We start from the raw sequence: 23,647 nt of genomic DNA, 5'->3' as shown, positions 1-23,647 counted from the left end.
AGAACAGTTCATAATGGGGGAAAAAAAAAAACCTTCTAAGGAAACAGCAATTACTGCATAATAGGTGTTAAACAAAGCATAAGGCTATAAATAGAGAGATCCTGACTATCAAGAGAGCAATGCGTGATGCCTTCAATGACTGTCATAGTAGAATATCATCAAATGATCTTTTACAAAACCCAAAGAAATTCTGGTTATATGTAAAGGTAGTTAGTGTTCGGCCCCTAGCGAATGAGACAGGAACTGAAACTGAAGGTAGCAAAGCAAAAGCTGAAATGCTTAACTCCGTTTTCAAATGTTCTTCTACAATCAAAAACTCAGAATTGTCACAATTTAATCCCTGTACAACTGAAAAAGATGGATGAAATAAGTATTAGTGTCAGTGGTGTTGAGAATCAGCAGAAATCGTTAAAACTGAACAAAGCTCCAGGGCCCAACAGAATCCCTGTCCGATTCTATACTGAATTTGCAGCCGAGTTAGCCCCTATTCTAACTATAATCTATTGCCGATCCTCAAACAAAAAAAACCACACCCATTTCTCAGAAAAGGCACAGGATGCACCTGCTACAGTAAGGGAAGAAAATGTGATACACACAACTGCTGTCTAATATCCCTGACATGAATTTGTTGTAAGATCTTAGAACATAATCTGGGCTCAAACATAATGAGGTACCCTGAACAAAATTACGCCCTCCATGCCAACCATCACGGCATTGATCATGTGAAATCTAGCTTACACTTTTCTCAATGACATTGTGAAAGCTTCGGATCAAAGCTGTCAGGTAGATGCAGTATTTCTCGATCTCTGAAAAGTATTCGACTCAGTACTATACCTACGCTTATTTTCAAAATTATGATCATAAGTGCTATCAAGTGAAATTTGTGACTGGATCGAGGGCTTTCTGGTAGACTTCTCAGACTTTTTGCAGATGATGCAGTTACTTACAATGGCATACTGTCTGATCGAAGCTGCATAAATATTCGGTCATATCTCGATAAAGATTCAAAATGGTGCAGAGATTGGCAACTTGATTTAAATGTTCAAAAATGTAAATTTGTGAACTTCACAAAATTAAAAACATAGTATCCTATGACTCTAATATCAATGAGTCACTCTTGGAGTCAGCAAACTCATATGAATACCTCGGTGTAGCACTTTGTGAGGATATGAAATGGAATGATCACATAGGCTCAGTTGTGTGTAAAGCAGGTAGCAGACTTTGGTTTATTGGTAGAATACTCGAGAAGTGCAATCGGTCTACATTTGCTTACAAATATCTCGTGCAACTAATTCTAGAATATTGCTCAAGTGTGTGGGACCTGCACCAAATAAGAATAAGAGGGTGTATTGAACATACACAGAGAAGGCAGCACAAAGGGTCACATGTTTGTATCATCCATAGGACGATGTCACAGAGATGCTGAAAAAATTGAAAACACACTTTTGAAGACAGACGTAAACTATGCTGAGAAAATGTACTAATGGAAATTCAAGAACCGGCTTTAACTGCTGCCTCTAGTTCTCTTTCACATAGGGATCACGAGAACAAGATTAGAATCATTACAGTACAAACAGAGGCATTCAAACAACCATTCTTCCCACACTCCATACCTACACTGACATTTACATCTATACCCTGCAAACCACCGTGAGGTGCACAGGAAAGGGTATATCGTTTTGTACCATTTATTAGAGTTTCTTCCTGTTGCATTCACTAACGGAGAGTGGGAAGAATGATTATTTGAATGTCTCTGTGCGTAATGTAATTATTCTGATCTTGTCCTCGTGATCCCAATTTGAGCAATACATAGGAGATTGTTGTATATTCCTTGAGTCATCATTTAAAGCTGGTTCTTGAGACTACCTCAGGATAGTTTATGTGTATCTTCAAGAGTCTCCCAGTTCAGTTCCTTCAGTATCTTTGTGACACTCTGCCATGGATTAAACACATCTGTCTTAAAAAGTCTGCCATTTCAGTTCCTTCAATACCTCTGTGACACTCTCTCACAGATCGGGCAAACCTGTGACCATTTGGGCTGCATCTCCACATATACATTCAATATCCCTCATTAGTCCTATTTAGTACCGGTTACACACATTTCAGCAATATTCTAGAATCGGTCGCGTGAGTTATTTGTAAGCAATCTCCATTGTAGAATGACTGCACTTCCTCAGTGTTTTACCAATAAACTGAAGTCTACCATCTGCTTTATCCACAACTGAGCCTATGAGATCATTCCAGTTCAAATCCCTACAAAGTGCTACACCCAGGTCCAACTGTGACTCATTGATATTATAGTCGTGGGATACTACTTTAATTGTTTGGGAAGTGCACAACTTTCAATTTCTGAATGTTTACAGCAAGTTGCCAGTCTCTGCACCACAAACTTTTATCAAGATCTGACAATATTTATGCAGCTTCTTTCAAATAGTTAGATAACTGTATCATCTGCAAAAAGCCTGATTTTACTACTAATATTGTCTGCAACGCTATTAATTTACAACATGAACATCAAGGGTCCCAACACACTTGCCTGGAGCACACCCAAAGGTAACTTCTACATTTGACTACAACTCTCCATCCAAGATAACATGCCGTGTCCTCCCTACCAAAAAGTCCTCAATATAGTCACAAATTTCACTTGATACTCCATTTGATTGTTCATTTGACAATAAGCACATGTTTGGTATTGAGTCAAATGCCTTTTGAAAATCAAGAACTTCTGCATTTACCCGACTGCCTTTATTCAAAGGTTTTGGTATGTCACATGAGAAAAGAGCGAGTTGGGTTTCACTTGATCGATGTTTTCAGAATAAGTGCTGGTTGGCATTGAGGAGGTCATTGTGTTCAAGATACCGCATAATGTTTGAGCTCAGGATATGTTTAGATAGGTGTGACTTATTTTTTTCCCAAGAACTGGGCACGATTTTTTGTCGGATGTATCTACGACAGATTATAGTTAGAAGTGGGGCTAACTTAACTGCAAAATCAATATTGAATGTGACAGGGAATCCATCGGGTCCTGGAGCTTTGTTGAATTTTAACGATTTCAGCTGTTTCTCAACATCATTGACACTAATATTTTTTTCATTCATCTTTTCAGTTGTACGAGGATTACATTGGGGCAATTCTTCTGGGTTTTCCTTTGTAAAGGAACATTTGAAAACCGAGTTTAGCATTTTAGCTGTTGCTTTTCTATCCTCAATTTCAGTTCCTGTCTCATTCACTGCAGACTGGACATTAGCTTTGGTGCCACCAACAGCCTTTACGTGCAGACAGTATTGCCTCGGATTTTGCGAAAGATCATTTGATAATTTTCTGCTATGGTAGTCATTGAAGGAATCACACATTTCTCTCTTGACAGCCAAAGGCATTTCATTCAGCATCTCTCTATTTATAGCCCTACGCTTTGTTTGACACCTATTATATAGTAATGTGTTTCCTTAGAAGTTTCTTTACCTAACTGTATGCCATTAAGGTTCCCTCCCATTATGAATTGTTCTACTGGCTATACATCTATCCAGTGCATGGTCAACTATTCTTTTAAACTCAAGCCATAGGTATTCTACACGCTCTTGCCCTGTGCTAAGAGTTTCAAGTTCCTCAATGAGATATGACACTACTGATTTTTTATCTAGTTCACTGAACATATATATCTTTCTACTTTATTTAGTTGTCCTTTGTACTTTGGTAATAATTGTTGCCACAACCATATCAAGGTCACTGACACCGGGTTTTGTATGGACTTCCTCGAAGAGGTCATGTCCGTTTTTGCATTACTTCCAATATATTTCCAGCATTAGTGGGGTTTGTATCTATCTGTTCTAGGTAGTTTTCAGAGAAGGCATTTAGTAATGTTTCACATTATGTTTTATAACAATGAAAACAATAAATTATTGATGAAATTATTTAATTGAATATAATAGAGGCAAACATTCCACATGGGAAAAATATATCTAAAAACAAAGATGCTGTAACTTACCAAATGAAAGCGTTGGTATGTTGATAGACAATAACAAACACAAACACACACACAAATTTCAAGCTTTTGCAACCCACGGTTGCTTCATCAGGAAAGAGGGAAGGAGAGGCAAAGACAAAAGGATGTGGGTTTTAAGGGAGAGGGTAAGGAGTCATTCCAGTCCCAGGAGCGGAAAGACTTACTTTAGGGGGACAAAAGGGACAGGTATACACTCGCGTGCGTGCGCACGCACGCACACCCATCCGCACACGTCTACTGCAACAAATACACCAAACTCCATTTCCCACTTGCCTATCCTTTCGATATACATTTAAATTTTCCCATAAATCTCGCAGCTACCAGTTTTAGTTTTCAACCAGCTCCACTTCTTTTCAGGAGTGCTTCAAATTCTGACACTTTGTTGTGAATGCTTTGGCAGTTTACCATTAGGATTTTAATATTCTCTCCTTGGGGAAGTATTTCTTTTCATCTCTGACTGACACTTGTGGGTTTTCTACAGCTATCGTTATCTGGATTGGATGGAGAGTTGCCTAATCTAAGAAACTTTTGTGTGCACCCCACACAGTCAGCTACCCGAGTAGCAGCCCCTGATGTGTAGTACATACTTGACCCATTTAGGGAGACCCTACAGTTCTCAACCCTATGGCGCAAGTCCAAAAGGTGAATGCAATGGGAAGAAACCCTAATAACTGGATAAATGGGACATCCCCTCTGCCATGCAATTTCATGGTGGTTTGCAGTGTATATATGTAGATATGACATGTCTGAACAATGGAGGCAATTATGTAGAAAAATAGTTTAAGAAATGCTCTGATTTGTAAAAATAAATTTTGGTTTAAAAAAAGGTTTTTGTGAGTTGTTTTCCAAAACGATACTTACTTTCCAGACATGTGTCATATGTTTCAGCAATTTTTTTCTCCACACGCTTTGCTTATTGTATAATTTTGTAAGCAGGTTTACAAAAAAATTGAGCATTATTAAAAATATAAACTATTGCATACAACAAATTGAATGTATCAACAGTACTAAATTAACAGTAGTACAATCTTTCTTAAAAAAATTGTAGTAAAACAAAATCTGTATCTTACTGTTTATGAGAGTTACTGTACATGGGTTTTAATAGAGGTATAATAATGAACATATTTTATTCCTTCCTTGTACATTATTAATAGTGATTAAAAAACACCCAGAAATAAAAGAAAAGGGACTACAATCAAGATTCAGGAACTACCTCTTTCCAAATATTGTGATTCGATTAACTTCTATTTTGCATTTCCTTGCTTTGAGCACAAACTCATTGATTGTGTCATTGAACTGCAGTTCGGCAAGTACGTTTTACTCTATCTACAACATAGCTTAATTTGTCAGTCTGCTTTCACCCATAATTATGAGTTTTTTTATCGTCTTTAATCTGCTGTAATGAGTTTACAATATGTAGCCAACACTGGCGTTGTCATAAACATCAAAACAGCTATTTTGATGTAACTCTTCAAGCTTTCCTGGGAGATCTTGACATGTGGAATAATCTGGTCTAATGCCAGCTGTTTGTGTCACTCTGGCACAATATTTCGGCCACGTAACTCGTTGCCTTCTTCAGGTGCTACCCGAGACTGCCGTATTGCAGATCCTCCAATACAGCAGTCTCAGGTAGCACCTGAAGAAGGCAACGAGTTACGTGGCCGAAATATTGTGCCAGAGCGACACAAACATGCGGCAGTTGACCCGATTATTCCACATGTCAGCTATTTTGATGTTTGGATGCTCATTTCTTGTACCCACATTTTGATGGAAAAAAAATATCTGAAAGGGAAGTTGCATCAGTCCTCTTCATCAGCTGCTTCACCTGGAACTTCAAAGCACCTAAAGCTCCATCTACAGCACTAGTCTGCAATTCACAATTAAGTGTCTGGAAGAGGGTTCTTTGAACCATTTTCACACTGTTTATCATTCCACACTAAGTGCACTGGAAAAACAAAAACTTTAACCTTGCATGTGAGCTCTGATTTCTCTTATTTTATTACAATGATCATTTCCTCCTATGTAGGTGGGTGCCAACAAAATATTTTTGCATCCAGAGGAGAATGTTGGCGATGGAAATTTTGTGGAAAGATCTCTCTGCAACGAAAAACACTAACTTGTGTATCATACAATGACACACACTTCCCTATTTCACAACAATATGAAACGAGCTGCTATCTTTTGAACTTCTTCAATGTCCTCTGTAGATCTTATCTGGTATGGATCCCATACTGCACAGCAGTACTCTAGCAGAGGATACACAAGCATACTGTAGGCAGTCTCTTTATAAGACCAGATGCATCTTCCGAGTGTTCTGCGAATAAAACACAGTCTTTGGTTCATTTACCCCAGAAGATTTTGTATATGATTATTCCTATTTAACTGTTCGTAATTGTAATCCCTAGTATTTGGTTGAATTGACAGCCTTTAGAGATGTGTGATTTATCATGTAAGGAAAATTTAACCGATTCCTTTCAGTACTCGTCTGGATGACCTCACACTTTTCATTATTTTGCATCTGCTGCCACTTGTACCATACAGATATCTTGTCTAAATCGTTTTCCAGTTGGTTTTGATCCTCTGACACCTTTACTAAGATGATAAATAACTGCATCAACTGCAAATAGTCTAAGAGGGCCGATCGCATTGTCTCGCGCATCATTTCTGTAGATCAGGAACAGCAGAGGGCCTATAACGCTTCCCTGGGGAACGTCAGATATCAATCTGTTTTACACAATGACCTTCCTTCATTTACTATAAACCGTGATCTTCCCAACAGAAAATTACGAATCCATTCACAAGACTGAGACAATAATTCTTAGGCATGCAACTTTATTATGAACCACTTGTGTGGGATGGCATCAAAAGCCTTTTGCTAACAAGATCTGCCGTATCAATCCCTGTGCTGCTTGGACAGAATCAGTTGCACATTTTTAAAGATAAGATACAGAACCTCCATTTAACGCACTCTCTGACAGGAAAGTAAAGTAAACTGAAAAAGTGTATTATAAGTGAGACCTGTTTCCCCTTTCATTCATTATTCCATAAAATGCATTGAATCACTCTAGCTCAGTCTCACTCCAGTCCTCAGTAGGCAGAAATTCACAAAAATCAGAAGTCTTGGGTCAAATAGAAATCTTTAACTTAGCGCCCACTCGGCAACCTTTGAGATCCTACAGCACTGTAGGAAATAGGAACGACAACTCTGCTGTTGGACGTGAGTGAGCTGTGTAGTCGGCAGCTGTGTGAAGTAAGTGCACCGCTCCACACAAACCGTGTTCATCGACAGACATCTGTTCTGTAATGGTCATTTGGTTATAGCGCTACTTGGACAAATGATGGCACTGTGACAACAGTGTGCTTTCAGTCACAGACCGAGGGAGAGTCTTCTGCTCCTGAGCAGAAGATAGAAACATGAGAGAGAAGGGAATTCTGTTATCTCTACCAGCTAATTCTTAAAACGTCTTCTCTATATATGAAGACAGTAACTGCTCCCGAAGGAACAGATACCATTGATGACCGTGCAGTTTCTCTAGAATAAATGATGATTAACAAACCCTCAGCTGCCGACAGGTGTTGTTTATATACCTCGTTGAGGGCAACTGAAAATGGGTGCCCCAACCAGGACTCGACCCCCGGAAACTCCTGCTTACATGGCACACACACTATCCATCTGAGCCACCGAGGACACAGATGAATAAGCGACTGCAGGGACTTTTGCCTTGCATGCCTCCCATGAGACCCACATTCCCAACTGTCAATTAGAAACATTACGTATGTAACAATGGCCTTGCCGCAGTGGATACACCAGTTCCCGTGAAATCACAGAAGTTAAGCGCTGTCGGACGTGGTCGGCACTTGGATGGGTGACCATCCAGGCTGCCATGCGCAGTTGACATTTTTCAAGGTGCACTCAGCCTCGTGATGTCAATTGAGGAGCTACTCGACTGAATAGTAGTGGCTTCGGTCAACAATACCATCATCACGACCGGGAGAGCGGTGTGCTGACCACACGCCCCTTCTATTCGCATCCTCCACTGAGGACGACACGGCGGTCAGATGGTCCCGGTAGGCTACTCGTGGCCTGAAGATGGAGTGCCTTTTTTTTTTAGATCGTGGACATTTGGGAATGTGGGTCTCATGGGAGGCGTGCAAGGAATAAGTCCCTGCAGGCGCACTATTCATCTGTGTCCTCGGTGGCTCAGATGGATAGTGTGTCTGCCATGTAAGCAGGAGATCCTGGGTTCGAGTCCCGGTCGGGGTACACATTTTCAGCTGTCCCCATCGAGGTATATCAACAACACCTGTCAGCTGCTGAGGGTTTCAATTAATTATCATTTATGTCTTCTTCTCTGGTCAATTTCTGCTCCCCCTCAGTGCAGCTCTAAGCCACCATGCCTCTGGCACAGCCCTGACTAGACAACACCTCAACTTAATTAAAACTGAAATTAGTATGCTATAATGGAAAAACATACAATATGGTGAAGACTCGTGACCTGAATACATCCATCTGTTTAAACTATAAATCTACTTTATCATACCTCGTTGAGCGATTCCTGAAATCCATCACCCGTGGCCTCCGGCCTGCCGAGAAGCACCGCAGTGCCGGGTCCTCGGATAAACCGTAAAAATCCCCTGCATTATGCCACACACAAACAGACCCAGACTGCAGGCAGATCAATGAGACTACAGACGATAGGCAAGGCTTACACATTAGTGGGAAATGGTGGGCTTCAGGTTGGCAGGCTCAGACTGTTAGAGATACCCACAGAAATGGGCTGCGGTTTTGGGCTGTCGTGGAAGTCCACTTGTGCGGCCAACTACAGAGTGATCAAAAAGTCAGTATAAATTTGAAAAATTAATAAACCACAGAATAATGTAGATAGAGAGGTAAAAACTGACACAAATGCTTGGAATGACATGGGGTTTTATTGGGGGGGGGGGGGGGGGGGGGGGGGGGGGAGTCCACAAAATGTCCGACAGATGGCACGTGAAAGATCTCTTGCGCGCGTCGTTTGGTGGTGATCGTGTGCTCAGCCGCCACTTTCGTCATGCTTGGCCTCCCAGGTCCCCAGACCTCAGTCAGTTCGATTATTGGCTTTGGGGTTACCTGAAGTCTAAAGTGTATCGTGATCGACCGACATCTCTAGGGATGCTGATAGGCAACACCTGACGCCAATGCCTCACCATAACTCCGGACATGCTTTACAGTGCTGCTCACAACATTGTTCCTTGACTACAGCTATTGTTGAGGAATGATGGTGGACATATTGAGCATTTCCTGTAAAGAACATCATCTTTGCTTTGTCTTACTTTGTTATGCTAATCATTGCTATTCTGATCAGATGAAGCACCCTCTGTTGGACATTTTTTGAACTTTTGTATTTTTTGGTTCTAATAAAACCCCATGTCATTCCAAGCACGTGTGTGAATTTGTACCTCTCTATCTACATTATTCCGTGATTTATTCAGTTTACAAATTTATACTGACTTTTTGATCACCCAGTATTTACATGTCACAAACACCATGTTGATGAAATGAGACCGATGAGATTTTTTCAGTGCCTTTTCAAATTGCCCTGATATTTCCCTCATTCCCCTGACACATTCGAAATTCCCCGATAGTCACCGATTTCCAGAACTTGTGGCAACCCCGATAACTGATTTTCTGGGGGATAGCTTGTGTGGGCTAATACTGCCACCTGTAATAGATTTTTCTTTTAAAAACCATTTTGAAACAAATGAGGTATTTCAGTCTAAGAACTATGGCAAAATACCTTCATGTAGGAAATTTGTTCCACACGAAAGATGACGATTTAACCAGATTAATAAAAACGTTTGATAACTTACAAGATACTTTTCCTTGATACAATCTGTTCCAAATTGTTAATCTTCTAATCAAATGTTTGGGGGATGCAGAAAACAGTGCAGTCGCGGTTGTAATGTGGAAATGGAGTAATTTATCTGATGTCCAAAGGGGCATGATCACTGGCTTTTGGACCGTGGGTGGAAGCATTTCTGAAATGGCTAAGTTTGTAAATTGCCGCTGCGGTTGAAGTATACTGTGCACGGCACAATGGTGCAACCCAAAACTGGCACCGAATCAACTGTGGTGTGCCACAGGCCACAGACCTACATCTACATCCATACTCCGCAAGCCACCTGACGGTGTGTGGCGGAGGGTACCTTGAGTACCTCTATCGGTTCTCCCTTCTATTCCAGTCTAGTATTGTTTGTGGAAAGAAGGATTGTCGGTATGCCTCTGTGTGGGCTCTAATCTCTCTGATTTTATCCTCACGGTCTCTTCGCGAGATATACGTAGGAGGGAGCAATATACTGCTCGACTCTTTGGTGAAGGTATGTTCTCGAAACTTTAACAAAAGCCCGTACCGAGCTACTGAGCGTCTCTCCTGCAGAGTCTTCCACTGGAGTTTATCTATCATCTCCGTAACGCTTTCGCGATTACTAAATGATCCTGTAACAAAGCGCACTGCTCTCCGTTGGATCTTCTCTATCTCTTCTATCAACCCTATCTGATACGGACCCCACACTGCTGAGCAGTATTCGAGCAGTGGGTGAACAAGCATACTGTAGCCTACTTCCTTTGTTTTCGGATTGCATTTCGTTAGGATTCTTCCAATGAATCTCAGTCTGGCATCTGCTTTACCGACGATCAACTTTATGAGATCATTACGTTTTAAATCACTCCTAATGCGTACTCCCAGATAATTTATGGAATTAAATGCTTCCAATTGCTGACCTGCTATTTTGTAGCTAAATGATAAAGGATCTATCTTTCTATGTATTCGCAGCACATTACACTTGTCTACACTGAGATTCAACTGCCATTCCCTGCACAGTGCGTCAATTCGCTGCAGATCCTCCTGCATTTCAGTACAATTTTCCATTGTTACAACCTCTCGATATACCACAGCATCATCCGCAAAAAGCCTCGGTGAACTTCCGATGTCATCCACAAGGTCATTTATGTATATTGTGAATAACAACGGTCCTACGACACTCCCCTGCGGCACACCTGAAATCTCTCTTACTTCGGAAGACTTCCCCCCATTGAGAATGACATGCTGCGTTCTGTTATGTAGGAACTCTTCAACCCAATCACACAATTGCTCTGATAGTCCATATGCTCTTATTTTGTTCATTAAACGACTGTGGGGAACTGTATCGAACGCCTTGCAGAAGTCAAGAAAGACTGCATCTACCTGTGAACCCGTGTCTATGGCCCTCTGAGCCTCGTGGACGAATAGCGCGAGCTGGGTTTCACACGACCGTCTTTTTCGAAACCCGTGCTGATTCCTACAAAGTAGATTTCTAGCCTCCGGAAAAGTCATTATACTCTAACATAATACGTGACGTAAACAATGGCTGCAGATGCATAGGTGAACAGTCTGATAACTGTTGAGTAACTGACTGTCCAGATGAACCAATAAGCTACCAACAGTGTCTCCCTAATTACCGTTTAGTGAACACTGCTGCGCACGGGTCTCCGCAGTAGTGGCCGGTTCAAAGACCTATGTCGACAGCTCATGATCGGTGACGAAGGCTGGAATTTGCACGTCAATACCGCAACTGGAGGTCCAGTGAGGGGGACAGGTGCCCTTTTCAGACGAATCACATTTTATGCTCTGCCGGCACAGTTTTTAATCTAACGTAGTCTATCATAAGCAAGCACAGACTGTTTTAGTTTTCCTAGAAGCTTTGGTCACTTAAGGTCGTACCCGTGTTACATGTATGTTAGGTGTGTTGCATAGGTATCAGGCAGTATCTCAAAATGATGACTTACTTCATGTATGTGGTCAGTGTCTTAATAGTTTCCCATAGAAAGAGGAAGCAGTAAACTGTCTAGAAAACGAGCGAAGATATATAAAGGGCCTCATAACCTATGGAACATTTTTCTTCTGCAATGTTATTCTCCTGTCTGTTACTTAAAAATGAACAGTAATTATATGAGGGTAAGTCAATTATTACCCGCAATTTAGTTATATTTTTGTTTATTTTGGTAGTACTGTCATTTTACGTTGATGATGGATGCTTTGTTTATTTGTTGTTATATCTTTGTAATTTTCAAGCTGCTTGTTTAGTTTCGTTATCGCTGCCGTACTGTTAATCACGGCTGCTCCGCTGTCTATTTGCACCAGAGAAGAGTTTTTTTGTGGTCGGAAGGTGTATCAGGGGCCGGTTTCATCGAAGACTTTTGGTATGGTACAGGAACAGTGTTTTGCCACAATGGAGTGTGGATTGAAAAATTCCGAAATGGTCGCACAAGTGTTACGCACGATGAAGGAGCCAGACGACTGTTTACCGCCACAAATGAAGAAACCATTGAGTGTTCGCGTGAAATAATAGACGATTAACTATCGACGAAGTGGCACAACGTCTGCAAATTAGTCACGGTTGTGCCTACGAAGTCATCCACAACAGACTTGGGTTTCATAAAGTTTGTGCAAGAAGGGTCCCAAAACAGCTCACACAGTTGCATAAACTAACACGCTTGGGCATCTGGAAGAAAAAAAAAAACACGATTGGATCGCTATGGTAACGAAGGGGACAACTTCTTAGCAGGATCAATGCTGGTGACAAAACATGGATCCATCATTATGAGAAGGAGAGTAAATGGCAGAGTATGGGATGGAAACACCTAAATTCGCCATGCAAGAAAAAGTCCAAGACCCAACTGGCCACAGTAAAAAAGATGCTTACGGTTTTTTGGGACACACAAGGTCCAGTTCTGGAACATCATGTGGAAAAGGGCACAACAATAAACAGTACATTACAGTGAGATGCTTACTGCCAGGCTAAAGCCTGCAATTCGCAGCAAACGCCGAAGATTGCTCTCAAAACGTGTGTTGTTGCACAACGTCCTTTCACATATTACTGCCCACACTGCTGAAACGCTCCAGAAACTCAAGTACTGGATCACCCTCTATATAGTCCCAATCTTGCCCGTTCTGACTATCACTTGTTTGGTCCACTCAAACAGGCATTAAGGGGCCATTGATTTGCCTCGGGCGAAGCAGTGAAAGAAGCGGTGCATTTCTGGCTCACAGCTCTACAGAGAACCTTCTTTTATGAGGGCATCAGGAAGCTTGTACAACGATGGACCAAGTGCGTTGAAACACAAGGAGACTATGTCAAGAAATCTTATTTGATTACAATAAAATTCTATAACTACTTTGCAGATAATAATTGGCTTGCCCTCGTAGCAAAATTAAACTTTCCAATGTTTAGTTAAGGTTTTATTCAAAAACTGTTGATTTGTAACATTAAACAGAGGAAAGTTGTAGTGCAAATTATGGAAACAATACACATTTATCATACAGAGCTAGAAAACACAAGTGCCTAATAATTGCTCCAATACTTGACTGTACCTATATAAAACATGTTTCTGTTATTCAAAAACAACTTTCACATTTAATAATAATAATAATAATAATAATAATAATAATAATAATAACGAACTCTGGCTTTTGAACCTGATGAACATTCTACCAGGTACAAAATAACAACAATAATCATGTATATTTTTTATGTTTGTGCATGTAAAGTATATGTAAACTGAATCACAGGGAGGCACGATGAAGAGACTTTCACACATAATAGCTTTCATGCAAAGCCTTCTTTAGCAAAGATTTGTTGATTTACAGGGTTTGTTATCACATCTGCTTAACAGGTATGAACATCCATCATCTGTGCCTCCCTGTTCTCTCTGCTGATACATTTGTTCATAATGAAGGTGCTCTTTCTTCAGGACTGGAGCACTAGTGAGATGACATACTACATGGCATGACATCAACATTCTTATCATTACCTGTGGGCGATCATAACTTTGAGCGGCCTGGGGTGGTTGGCAATACACCGACCGTTCATCTCCTCCAGCGCTAGTGCTGCCTCAGAAGTTTTGGAGAATTTGATATACGTGACACCTGTAAGCAAACCAGAAACAGTACACAAATGTAAAGCTGGTGCACCTCCTTCCTGGCATCCTGTCTGATGTCGACAGGGAACTTTCGACCCTTGCAGGATCAGCTTCACTTTCCTTTCACTAAAAATTTTAAATACTTGTATATCCATATCTTCCAGTCAGATCTGAATAATAACTCGATTTTTTAACCATGTATTTTAATTTTACTTATGCTACCAAGGATACGACCCCAGTGGTGGTACTGACTATGATACCATCTATACAGTGATGTAGGTTAGGGTCCCAGGAATCACACCTTGCAGCCATTCACCCTGGTTTGTGAATAATCAAACAAAAAAAGGAATTTCAAACTTTCGTGTTGTGCTCTACGTATTTAAAATAGAAATGTTATACGGACTGCTTGCGTAGTGTGATGGTTATAGTACAGGCCTCATATTCAGTAGGCTGTGGATTTGAATCTTGCAAGATGCTTTGAAATTTCTTTATTTTCAAATCTTTATTGAAATGACTTTGATCATTATTTGTATTCAATTAATTGGTTAAAAAGTAATTTTTTAATTTATATTGTTTGCACATCGTTTTAATCATGTATTAACTTTTTCAACTACTCTCTTTTTATCCTTCCTATAATTTTTTTTTAAGCTTGGAATCTTTGTGCACGTAATTTTAATTCTATCCACGTAGTAACATAGATTTAATGTCTTTCACTTCATCATCCTGTATTTTCATCCACGTTATTGCCTTCATTATTTCTATACCTCATTTTGCTTCAAATATGTTTCACTTATAATCCCTTCTTTTGTTTAAATCTTCATTTGCATTATTTTGTCTTTTATGCAATAAGAATTTCCATTTAAAATACTTGTCAGACAGTTACCAATCAAGAAAATGTACATTTTCTAACAAAAATTGCATTTTTGACACCACTGCACAGTCAATACAAATAGATAACTTTGTCTTTTGGTTTTTAACTGATATACCAGCATTTTCAAATGTTTAAATATTATGAAAGTTAAATAAAAGTAATTAAACTCCTCTGCACAAAGATTCCAACTGGTAGAAGAATGATGGGAAGAAAAACTGAGAGCAACTGAAAAAGTTAAAATAGTAACTGAGACAATGTGACAAAGGAATATAAATTAAAAATCTGAAAGCACTTGGTGAGATCCAAACCCACAACATCTTTTACAAGAGGCTTGCACTATAGCCATTACGCTACAGTCAGCCTGCACAATATTTCTTTTTTTAAAGCTGTGGAGCATCACGTTTACTCATACATGAGAGCCCACCTGTGTGAATGGTTGCAGGGTGTAATACCAGAGACCTTAACCTATAGACGAGTTCAAAAAGATAATTCCCGCACTGGGAACCCCACAGCCTAAGTTAACATCCATACACGTTAGTTTCACCAATTCACTGCCAAATCGCTACCTCCCAACTTAACATAAATCTTGTTCTACGCTACAGGTCAGCCTGTCACCACAACTAAGATTTCAGAATGGGTCCAATACCACACTCTGGCCTAGAATGCCTTTGCCATGTGATAACTTGGGAAATAAGGAGTGTGTATCATAATACTAATGCTACAACATGATGCAAGTAGTTTCTGTGGTCGAGGCTGGCTGTAAAGTAACAAAAAATTATTTGTTTGGTTTACATGATGTATCATTAAGAATCTGATTTAATTCAATGGCAACTGTACAAATTTGATGCTATGGGGATAATAAAGTGAAACAATACAATGAAGGAATTTAATATTACTTTTACGAAATAAAAGATGGTATACTGGGATTTAGTAATGTCCTACGAATGACTACGTAATTGGAGATGGAGAAGTTGAAACTGATGATATCTGCTGTGTCTTTAAAGGAATTATCCCTGAAGGGAAATCAAGGAAAACCAAGAGCTAGATATTCGGACAGGTATTTGAACCACCCGTCATGTCTAATACGACACTTTCCTCAGCGTTGAAGTAAGAGAGCCCGTTTGGGTGAAAGTTATAGTAGTCCTTAAAAACTTCAATGTTTTGCTAAGCTAACTCTACTTCCTTTAGTTCTTTTCGTCTTGAGAGCTCTTAAACCGAATCTTGTTAAATATACCTGCCCGTAATAACTGTTTAGGCTCGGTAACTCCCACAAGAAAAAACGAAAACAAAAGATGAACATTAAATAACAAGCTGTTTTTCGTAACGCGTACTCTAACCTTTACTTCTCAATACTCTGACCCAATTTATTACTAGTGGCACGGCCATCAAGAATAATATTTCTTTAATTAGTGCAATACTGCATTATGCAAGTCGGCTGCAAATTTCGTTAAGAAACGACAGATGGCAACGTACCACATATGAAGCTACTACATAGTAGGCCTAATCGTTTAGTTTTCCAGGGGATTAAACGATTTCTGCCGTGACATTACATATTTCCACTGAGAAAGTGTTGCGCTCATACCTTTTGGTTGTTTTGTTGTCTTGTCGCGTACTGTCCATATTTCCTCGATGGTTCCAAACTTCTGAAACGCATCCTGAAACTCTTCCTCCGCGATGTTTCGACTACAAACAATGAACAAGCGAGAATTGGGTGGATAGTCATCTAGACGCGGCTTCGATTCATAGCTATCGCTGCGGTCCGCTCTAGTTTCACTTGATTTTCTTCGTTCGCTCATTCTGTATACTGATTACTGATGCGTTATTGCCGTGAACATGGAAGACCAGAGATGCTATATGCAGCTCTAAGTACGAAAAATGAGCAATGTTTAGAACAAGCTATTTAATTAAGAAGTCTGCCATACATCGTATACCAAAATTTACGGTTCTGTTTATATAATCAAACAAACACGGTAATATTATGCCATCTGAAATAGGGTACACAACAGTATGACTACTTCCAGGAAGTTCCGACACGCGTATAGCTGCAACTTTCACCTAACGTATACACGTCAATATCTTCGGTAGCAGAAGCATTGGTATTGCACATGTGTGCGTGTGGATACGGTAGGCGGAGACTGTCTGATGAAACACATTGTCAATATTTTGCTCAAAGTTAGTGTGCATGTAGTACAGAAAAACACAAGTCCTGGTATTATATACGGGAGCAGGTACCTGTCTTTGTGTACCGCCGTAAGGAAAGAAGACGAACACATCTGGGGAAGCCGAAAAAGGAATAGAAAACTGAAGATTACCTTTCCTTTAAATACAATGGCAGATCCGAAAGTCGAAGAAGTTCTTGCACCTTTACGTGCATCCGTTAAAGAACAGGTAAGCTGGCCTTTGTGTGGATATGCAGTTGACTATATTATGTGGTATATGCAGCAAAAAACTTGAGCTCCTAATGTCCATGACGATGCCTATAGAACAAGCTGAGTGATTGACATGGGATAAAGAACCGCGACTACATATCTTAACAACGATGTTATCGAACTCAGTCCGCCTGTATGTAACAATGAAACAAGAACAAAATAGGTCATATGATTTTTGCCCTCACGATGTACATTTCGAAAAGTTGCAGACAATACTACTTTGTAAACAGTGATGTGATGGAAGACGAGTTAAGCAAAAAACTTTCTTTCCCTGTTGTTAACCGGGAAGCATCGAAATGTTTTCCGTTATGATGTCATGGCAATTAATTTGCTGTTGTCTTGTCCCTGCATTTCGTTGATTTCATCCATATTAATAGCATTCACATTGTCTAAATGCTACCACAATAATATTTAAAGGTATCCCACATTTGAATGAAAGTAGCGAAAATGGTGCTGCACAACTGTAGTGTTATAGTCACTGGGCTAGGGTATAGATCCACGTGTAATTGACACATTCAGTTTGAAATATTTATCATATGTCGCATAATAGTAATATATAGGCCTATTAACATTTTTGCTGCGAGGATGCCGGCTCCGTATCTAACTGGCCACTGAACCTTTGAAGCACAGAGTGCTGTCATTCAGTCTTAAAGATATAACATGAAGTAGTAGTTTCTTTGTTATTCATATGATTTCAGCTTTGTGCGTTTGCTTTTTGTCACCGTGCTTAAATATATTTATGAAGCAGGCACTACCCGTACTTGAGTTTCATTTTCTAATATCTTTGTGAGCCAACAGCCTTGCTGCAGTAGTAACACCAATTCCCGTCAAATAATCACAGTTAAGCACTGTCGGCCTCGACTGGGTGACCATCTGGGTCTGCCGAGCACTGTTGGCAAGCGGAGTGCACGGTGCACTCAGCTCTTGTGATGCCAATTAAGGAATTACTTGGTTGAGAAGTAGTAGCTCCAAGCACAAAAGCTGACAGCTGCCGTTAGAATGGTGTGCTGACCTCGTGCCCCTACATATCCGCTTCCAGTGAAGCCTGTTAGCTGAGGATGACATGGCGGTTGGTCAGTACTGTTGGGCCTTCTGAGGCTTATGTGGACGGATAGAGGTATCTTTGTAAGACAGTCACAGTTATAAAGTTTTTGTCTGACTTGTTTCTACATCTGCATCCACACTCTACAAGCCACTGTGAAGAGTATGGCAGAGGGTACATCATGTTATCCCAGCTGTTAGGATTTCTTCCCATTCCATTCATGTACGGAGTGTCGGAAGAATGATTGTTTGAATGCCTCCGTTTGTGCTGTAATTATAATAATCTTTTCCTCGTGATCCCGGTGTGAGCAATATGTGGGTGGTTGAAGTATATTCCTAGAGTTATCATTTAAAACCGGTTTTTGAAACTTTGTTAGTAGGCTTTGTCGAGATAGACGTAAATTGGGTATAAGAGTCTGCCAATTCAATTTCTTCAGCATCACTGTAACATTCTCCCATGGATCATTAGGCCTACCGTGTGTGCATAACTACTGCACTCTGCAACTGTTTGAAGCTCCTTACTGTATTAATGCACAGGTTCCTTGCCACGTTTGTTGCCCCACACTTCTTTCCGTTAGCAAACTGACCATCCCTTGATGGCTCAGGATGCATTCTATCAACAAATTTGCTCAAGTTGTGACACATATTTCTATTAACTGTGCCTCGATTCAGTGTCTCCTCATTTCTTATTCCATGTACCCTTCTAATCGTTGGCATTCTTCTGTAGCACCACACTCGAAAAGCTTTTCTTAGTGTGCTGTTACACCTGTGTAAGCAAGCTAATCGACCACCCAGTATTGGTACGAGGTAAGATGAAACTGTTGTACAGCTCAACGCTAGCAGGCCCAGGCCACACCGCAGAAGGTCCGACTAGGCAACCGGTACAGGCGTGTACAGGTTGAGCATCGTCGCCCGTAAAAGGGAAATCTCAGATCTGGGAATTTAGACAACTGTAGTTTGCAAGGCATTTGTGTACCAAAAATGGCAAAGTGTCAGACAAACTGAAAGGTGGCTTCTTACAGCTCTTTAGAATCTGTAATAACTTGTAGTCAAATAGCAATGCAAATCAGAATACATTGGCAATCTGGGATAAATGAGATGCATCTGATGACAACACAGTTTTCAATACCTTTAAAACTACAGACGTTAGTATTTCACAGTGAATAAACATGTATACAATGAACCTCTGAATTAGCAACTTTTAATCACTTCACAGACGGTATGTCGGGTGATAGCATTGCACTATAGCTATCATCCCTGAAAGCTACATATCTGTACCGATTTTGTTTATTGATGTACAGCATCTTTTATATCTTTTTCATTATGCAAATGTTTGTCAGAAAATTGTATTCCCCACAATAACACAAGCATGAAACCCTCGCTTTTTGTCATACTTGTGTATTTATTTAATGAATAGTTATTATTTTGCCAGTAACTTTATTTAAGTATTAACTACAATTGAGAATACAAAATCATGATCATTTAAGAAGTGGTCAGTCACATTTGTTAGATGACACCACCTTTGTAGTAAAAGAGAACTGAAAGACACTTCTGACAAGCAGGTCTAAATGACAACAATTTGTTGTCATTTATCTTGAGCACACTTGTGCGAGAATGCTGGCTTGCTTACATATTTATATTTATTGTGAATGAATGGTTTGAGTGTGGCTGGATGTTTATAACATTTCTTTATTTAAATAGTGTTGTAATGTGTTAGTTTAGTCCAGAAAGTGGTCAAGATGAGTGAAATGACATCTGTAGAGTGTGAGAACGATGTATTTTTGGTGGGGCCGGCCTTCAGCCAGTGGAAGGCGGACAGTAGGGGAACACTACAGGGGGGGGGGGGGGGGGGGGGTGGTCAAGTGGAGATTGGGATTTTGCAAGTGAAAAGAGTGATTCTGGACACGTTTTACATTTGTGCTGGGAGGCATATCTGCCTGTGGTGAAATACATGATTCAAACGTATAGGTGAAAGATCCTGCATGGTGAAAACAGTTGCTATGAGACTTTAACTTTTCAGGACACTTTTCAGTTAGATCTCAAAGGGGCACTTGGGTGTTCATTCTGGAAGAAGACAGACTATCTGCGGTATCATGTGGTTCTTGATGGAGTGGTTGGTTGATTTTGAGCCTCTACCATACTTCAATTTCTCAAGGGATTTTTTTACTTCAAGAAGTCTGAATGTGCTCCAGTGTAGGACTATATCTTTTTCTGCTTGTGACGGAACTGAGGTTAGGTAGTGTGTGAGTTACTGTTGTTTGTATTGCATGTGTCAGCTTATGAATCATTATCGTGTTGAACTCTGAACTCGTTTGAGCTGATGAATATTTTGTGTATTGTGATCTCAAAATTGACTTAGTTTTCACGTATCTTTGATATTAGGTTAGTTTGGAGATTTTGCTACCTTCTTGTAACACTCTCATTGCAACTTTACTGCATTTTATAAGTGTATTTTCTGTCTGTATTTTAATTGAATATTATAGGACCACTTCTTGCTTATTTGAGATGTCCTTTCTTGAATAAACATTATTCAGCATAATTCTCAGCCATCTACATTAATTACACGTATTAGTATAGAACCCTTGATATTAAACTATTCATTTAACTTCCATAGTATCAAATCTTCATTCCTGCAACTTCATTTCATCTTGGAGAGGAGAAATAAATTGTACAAAGCCAAATCTGGTGAGTATGGAGGTTGAGGAATGACTATCATCTTTCCTACACGGGGCCCACAAATCTTTCACAGGTATGTGTGTGGCAGTCGGGCTACGATCTGTTGCAGTATTTTTTTCTTAATTTCTCACGTTACAGTTTCCTCCCCTTCCCTTCGAGCTCTCCCTTCTCGTCCTCTGTTGACTCTGGCTGTTCTTTAGATCCCGAATTGGATTGCTGACTTTGCTTTCTTGTATCATATAGTTTTGAAGAAAGAAAAAAGTGAATCAAATCCAAAGCAGTGTCTAGATTTTAATTTGCTGAAAAGGTGACATTAATTAGCTAAAAAGTAGCAAATTAGTGTCACCTTTTCAGCAAAATAAAATCTAGACATTGCTTTGGATTTGATTCACTTTTTGTTTCTTCAAAACTATGACAACTGTGTGGACCATTCGGGGAAGCCACATCTCAGATGGTACTCTGTTCACGGCCTACGGCAGCCGTCCGTGTATCCTCTGTACACGGACAACTACTCCCGCCAGAAAGCTGACACAGTAGGCAGTCATGTATCCTTGTGTTGACCACAGCACTGTGATGACACGTGGCTCACACTGGTGGTGCCACACTTGTTAACTCCCTGAAAAAGCAAAAAAGTAGATGCTTATTTTGTGTCCTTTAGAGGCACCAGGGCTCCGAGCGAAGACTGTCGAGCCGGGTGAACGTCAGTGTGTCAGAGTGGCACTAGTGTGGGGAACCCTCAATTGGAATACTAGGCTTGTGGAAATGACCTGTAAGTGAAAAGAATCGAACTTACACCAGATAATGACTGTGTATAACTGTCTTTCTTAGTGGCTTTGAAAAGAGAATTTAATGCGCAATTTTGTAATCCCTCAGCATTCCCACCCGCTGCCACATCTTGAGAAGAGATATGAACTGGGAAACAAAGAATCAAATGCTTTAGCTAGTATTTAATTTGTCTGTGACAGATGGTGGTTCCTTCAGAGTGAGAACTGTGTTTCTTGTGGAAAATATTGAAGATAATTTCAGCAATGTAGCTGCCCTGGTAAAAATACAAATTGGGTCCTTATTAAGTGAAGTGTTGACTGCTCTGAGGCTGTAACAAACTAGGAGGTACCACTCTCAGTATTACGCCACACATAAACTATTAGGGATGATCTAAAGGTTTTCATTCGATGGTGTTTCTGCAGCGTATATGCAGTGTAGTGTGACCCCTATGCGGGTATTTAAGCACTGACACGCAGCTGAGGGATTTGTGTGGCATTCGCGTCTTTCCGACGGGCGTGTGGTAAATGTGGATATGTGAGGTATGACGACATTATTACCACATGCATCCAAAAGGGAGTGACGTGATGTTATTCTCTTCTCAGCTGCCGAATGTCAGACATTGGTAGACATCTGTCAGAGAACGGACAATGTTTATGGGGCAACACGTCTGATGAAAACCTCCATTGTGGAATGGTGCGCCAAGTTCGTGCCGGTCACAAATTGACACAAATGCTGGTCAGTCTGGGAGGCCAGCCCCATCCATTTTGGGAGACACCCGAGCATTCATCCTACATCTCTCACGTCTTCGGTCCCTTAGAAAAGGCCTCGAATGGTCGACGATTCCTGTCGGAGGAGGACGTGCGGCAGGCAGTTAGATCTTCTTTGTGCAGCAGAACGTGGTGTTTTACCAAACAGGTGTCTTCAACCTGGCACAGTGGTGGGATGATTGCCTCAGTGCCCAACAGTGATTTTGCACGTTTGCCTTACCGATTCTCGACTGTGTGGCATCCGAACGGAAACTTTTTGATTGCCCTTTATGTTAATGCTCAGAGAAAACTTTGAACATCATTTTTTAGGGTGCACACAGAGAGGACAAAAGGGAAGCAGATTTAACAGAAGGACCTTTATATTGCATTTGAAGGAGACATCTTGCTGGAAAAAATAAAAGTTGGGCTATGTAGGTGCGACATTCTGCCTTACTTCCCACCTGCCGAGATGTGCTTCCAAGATTTACATTTTGCTCAAATATTGTCCCACATCCTCACAGTGGCGGCTGTCGTAAACAATCTTCTCCGTACAGACAGAGTGCACAGTCGCCCTCCTCAGCCACACAGCCACAAGCTTGCTCAGTTTTTGAAAAGGATTGCGTGCTGTGCTCTGACACCCAAACAAATCTGAATGATTTCATCTAATGGATGTGACTACAGGTTTGACAGAAGTTTCAACTAGCATCTCCACTGTTCAAAGTCCTGAGGAACATCTCGAATTAGTGAACTGTTTGAGGGAGAAGGTAGCACTTCCTTTGAATACCAGACATGCTGTGTCAGTGGATACCCCTCCACTGACGCAGCTGTAGCCCTTTGTTCTTTGATGTTGCTGGTTTATGAGGTCGTCCTCTAGGACATCATGCTCATTTGTTTTAATTGATCCACAAACAAATAACAAATAGGAGTAGTAACTAATGTTGGAGATGATGCAGGCCAATCCATATGACTTTTTGCTATCTCAATGATATCAGTGTGTACAAAAACTGCAGGAAGTGTGTGACAAAATATCTATAATTGCAAGCAAACAAAAAATTACTTACCTAATTTTATTTTAGGGAGGTGATAATTAAACCTTTGTCTACCCTCGTACATAACCGAGCGAGGTGGCGCAGTGGTTAGCACACTGGACTCGCATTCGGGAGGATGACGATTCAATCC

The 23,647-nt window shown here is 40.5% G+C and overlaps 2 protein-coding genes across 3 annotated transcripts in view; one reads left to right on the top strand and one right to left on the bottom strand.

Annotated features, from left to right (window-relative positions):
* Window positions 1-16,670, bottom strand: part of LOC126427339 (RNA-binding protein 45) — a 146,695-nt gene extending 130,025 nt beyond the window's left edge. For both annotated transcript variants that reach the window (XM_050089665.1, XM_050089666.1), the window contains exons 1-2: window positions 16,394-16,670; window positions 13,833-13,947 (exon numbers count right to left, since the gene is read on the bottom strand). In XM_050089665.1, coding sequence (XP_049945622.1) covers window positions 13,833-13,947; window positions 16,394-16,607 — 329 coding nt within the window. In that variant the 5' untranslated portion in view covers window positions 16,608-16,670. The remainder of the gene's footprint in view (window positions 1-13,832; window positions 13,948-16,393) is intronic.
* Window positions 16,671-16,855: 185 nt separating this feature from the next.
* LOC126427337 (glycine--tRNA ligase) overlaps window positions 16,856-23,647 on the top strand; it is a 145,243-nt gene continuing 138,451 nt past the window's right edge. The window contains exon 1 of the mRNA XM_050089664.1: window positions 16,856-17,199. Within this exon, the coding sequence (XP_049945621.1) occupies window positions 16,954-17,199 (246 nt within the window). The 5' untranslated portion in view covers window positions 16,856-16,953. The remainder of the gene's footprint in view (window positions 17,200-23,647) is intronic.

Source organism: Schistocerca serialis, chromosome 11 (assembly GCF_023864345.2).
Source record: "Schistocerca serialis cubense isolate TAMUIC-IGC-003099 chromosome 11, iqSchSeri2.2, whole genome shotgun sequence".
Taxonomy (NCBI): domain Eukaryota; kingdom Metazoa; phylum Arthropoda; class Insecta; order Orthoptera; family Acrididae; genus Schistocerca; species Schistocerca serialis.
Note: the sequence above shows the minus strand (reverse complement) of the source record. Positions and strands in the feature narration are given on the sequence as shown.